The following is a 2,802-nucleotide window of genomic DNA, read 5'->3' as shown; positions in this document are numbered from 1 at the left end:
TACCCTTTTGAGCCACAGGCACCACCCCAGAGGAGGCTTTTGCAGAGGTGACATCCCAACCCAGCTTCCCCTGTCGGGCCCCTGTATCCTTCCCTCCCTTCCATGTAGGTGTTAATTCTGAAAGCATGCCCTAATCAACTTCCTCCACCTTACTCTCCATCTTGGGATCGTCAGCCTGGGACCACAACCTGCACAGCCTATGTTCAACTTTCATAGATATTATCAGGCAGGTTTCTAGGGCCATTGCCCTGATGTAAAAGAGTTTCAGTTGCTCAACATTCTTGCCAACACCTGGTATTGTCTTTTTTGTTTGTTTGTTTGTTTTTTGTCCACTCAAGTGAGTGGGTAGCGGCACCTCCTTGCGGTTTTAACTTGCAGTTCTCCAATGACTAAAGAAGTTAAATACCTTGTTACATGTTTATTCGATCATCTGGATTTTCTCTCTTGTGAATTGACTGGTCAAGTCTTTTACCTGCTTCTCTACTAGTGTAGGTCCCATTTTCCTATGGATTTGCAGGTGCTCTTTCTATATTCTATGCAAGTCTTTTGGTGGGCATATTGCAGTATATATTCAGAGTTGGATGTATTTGGAGTACCTCAACAGTACCAGCACATGATGGGTCCCCATAAAAATTAGTTACATAGGGTAGTGCCTGTGGCTCAGTGAGTAGGGCACCAGCCCCATATACCTAGGGTGGTGGGTTCAAACCTGGCCCTGGCCAAACTGCAACAACAACAACAACAAAAAAGTCTGTGGTCCCAGCTACTCGGGAGGCTGAGGCAAGAGAATCACTTAAGCCCAAGAGCTGGAGGTTGCTGTGAGCTATGACAACGCAGCACTCTACCGAGGGCAACAAAAGACTTTGTCTCTAAAAAAAAAAAAATGAGTTACATGAATGCTTGAGTCTTTAAACTCCCTTAAGTAAAGAATGCTTGAATAGGCGAAAGTATATGGTTTTAACGAGTATAATTGGATATAGGATATGGCTCCGAAGGAGAGGGAAACAGAGCCCTATAGAGAAAGGCACAGAATTCAGGTAATTTCAGGTAATATATCCTTAAACTTCGACACGCTAGGTTTCGGGTCACAAATATTCAAGTTCTTAAAGGTAATTGTAATATTAAATATTAATATTAAAATTAATATTCATTCATCCAAAGAATGTCCATGGAAGCTATCAATGGACCGGCTTGTTCTAGGCGCTGAGGAGCCAGCTGTGAAAAAGGCAAAAATCCTTGCTTTCAGGATATCCAGAAAGAGAGACGACAAAGATCAACAATAAACTAATTTCAGGTAGTGAAACGTAAACTGAAGGCCTTGGGAGTGGAAGGAAGTAGGACTACGGGGTTGTTCCCGCAACTTCCAGACCAGGACACCAGAAAGGCCCCACTCGGCCCCGCCTTCAATTTTGCATACGCCTCCTAATTGGCCAGCGGCGAACGGTCCCACCCTGCGGAGCTCTGGAAGCAGCAGGCGGGCCTTGCCAAGATGCAGTGGCGGCTCCCGGTGTCGCCGGGTGGGCCAGGGGCAGCGCAAGCCGGAGCCGGGCAGGAGGCGCCCGCCGCGGTACCCGCGCGCTGCTAGCGCCCTAGACCTGCCTACGGGCCGAGGCCCTCCCTGCCGCCGTCCCCGACACCGTCCCCGCCCCTCCACCCTTTGTGCGGCCGCCGCTCGGCGCCCGGGTCTCCGCGGGTCCCCGGCCCGGCCATACCTCGGGGGCGCTCCAGGCCCCGCGTGGGCGCCAGCCGGCGGCCGATGGCGAAGGGTCGCGGCGCGAGTGGAGGCGCTGCAGCCAGAGTTCGCGACACGGGAGGCCCGGCCCGCCTCCGCCGCATTGTCCCGGGCCCTGCGCCCCGGCCCTGAGTCTCGCCGCAGCACTCGCCCGCCGCCCGCTGGGCCATGCGGAGAGCCGCCGGGATGGAGGACTTCTCCGCAGAGGAAGAGGAGCCCTGGTATGACCAGCAGGACCTGGAGCAAGGTGAGCGCCAGAATGACCAGAGTAGGAAAGCGAGGTGCGCCCCGCCACCTCTGTCCGTTGCTCCATTGTTGGGCGGTATCACCCCAGGGAAGGCTGGGCTGGACCGGGCGTGCCCGACTCTGAGTGATGCGTTTAGAGAACTGAGATGTGAAGAGAGGGGGCGCTGCCCGGGAAGCCACGGCCGGGACCGGCCGAGACCTGGAAAAGTCAGTGGTGGTGGTGGTGGTGGTGGTGGTAGTGGGGGCTTCCTATTCCCCCAGGCGACGGGGCATTTGTCATCCAGCTCGCCCATCCTATCGTGGAAGCAGCAGCTGCCCTGCTGCCCTTGGTATTGTTAGGGACCTGAGTACTGGCAGAGAGTCTTGGAGGCCGGGAGATGGCTCCCTGGATGTTTTGCTGCAAGGGGGTTGGTGGTGGTGGTGGTGTTGGGTACGTCAAGGAAGTTATGATTTCAAATGCAGCAGCATTCGTCTCCTCCGGCATTTCTGAGCTCTAAGACTCCCAGAAAGTTTCCCCAACTCGCTTTCTACCCAGGGAGGAGTGGTTCAGGGACCCTGCCAGTTAAAAAGGGTAAGGCTGAGTCTCCAACCTCCCTTCAGGAGGGGCGAGTCCTGGCTCTTCCCTCCCCGGGCTCCTTCAGTAATGACTCGTGGTTTGAAGGGCCTCGGGTTAGGGGATTCTGGACAGCGCACCATGTTAGAGCCGGAGTAAAGAGAAAATCACCTCTGCCACCCCTACCACATCTGATGGCAGAAAGGGCGACTGGAAGGGGGTTAGCTGGTGATGAGGTGGCCAAAGTGACATCACTGGGAGTAAGAGGCGG

At 54.6% G+C, this 2,802-nt stretch overlaps 1 protein-coding gene across 1 annotated transcript in view; it reads left to right on the top strand.

Annotated features, from left to right (window-relative positions):
• Positions 1 to 1,486: 1,486 nt before the first annotated feature.
• CDR2L (cerebellar degeneration related protein 2 like) overlaps positions 1,487 to 2,802 on the top strand; it is a 15,125-nt gene continuing 13,809 nt past the window's right edge. The window contains exon 1 of the mRNA XM_003786143.1: positions 1,487 to 1,979. Within this exon, the coding sequence (XP_003786191.1) occupies positions 1,901 to 1,979 (79 nt within the window). The 5' untranslated portion in view covers positions 1,487 to 1,900. The remainder of the gene's footprint in view (positions 1,980 to 2,802) is intronic.

This window comes from Otolemur garnettii, unplaced genomic scaffold (genome assembly GCF_000181295.1).
Source record: "Otolemur garnettii isolate 467f Iridium unplaced genomic scaffold, OtoGar3 scaffold00018, whole genome shotgun sequence".
NCBI classification, from domain to species: Eukaryota; Metazoa; Chordata; class Mammalia; order Primates; family Galagidae; genus Otolemur; species Otolemur garnettii.
Note: the sequence above shows the minus strand (reverse complement) of the source record. Positions and strands in the feature narration are given on the sequence as shown.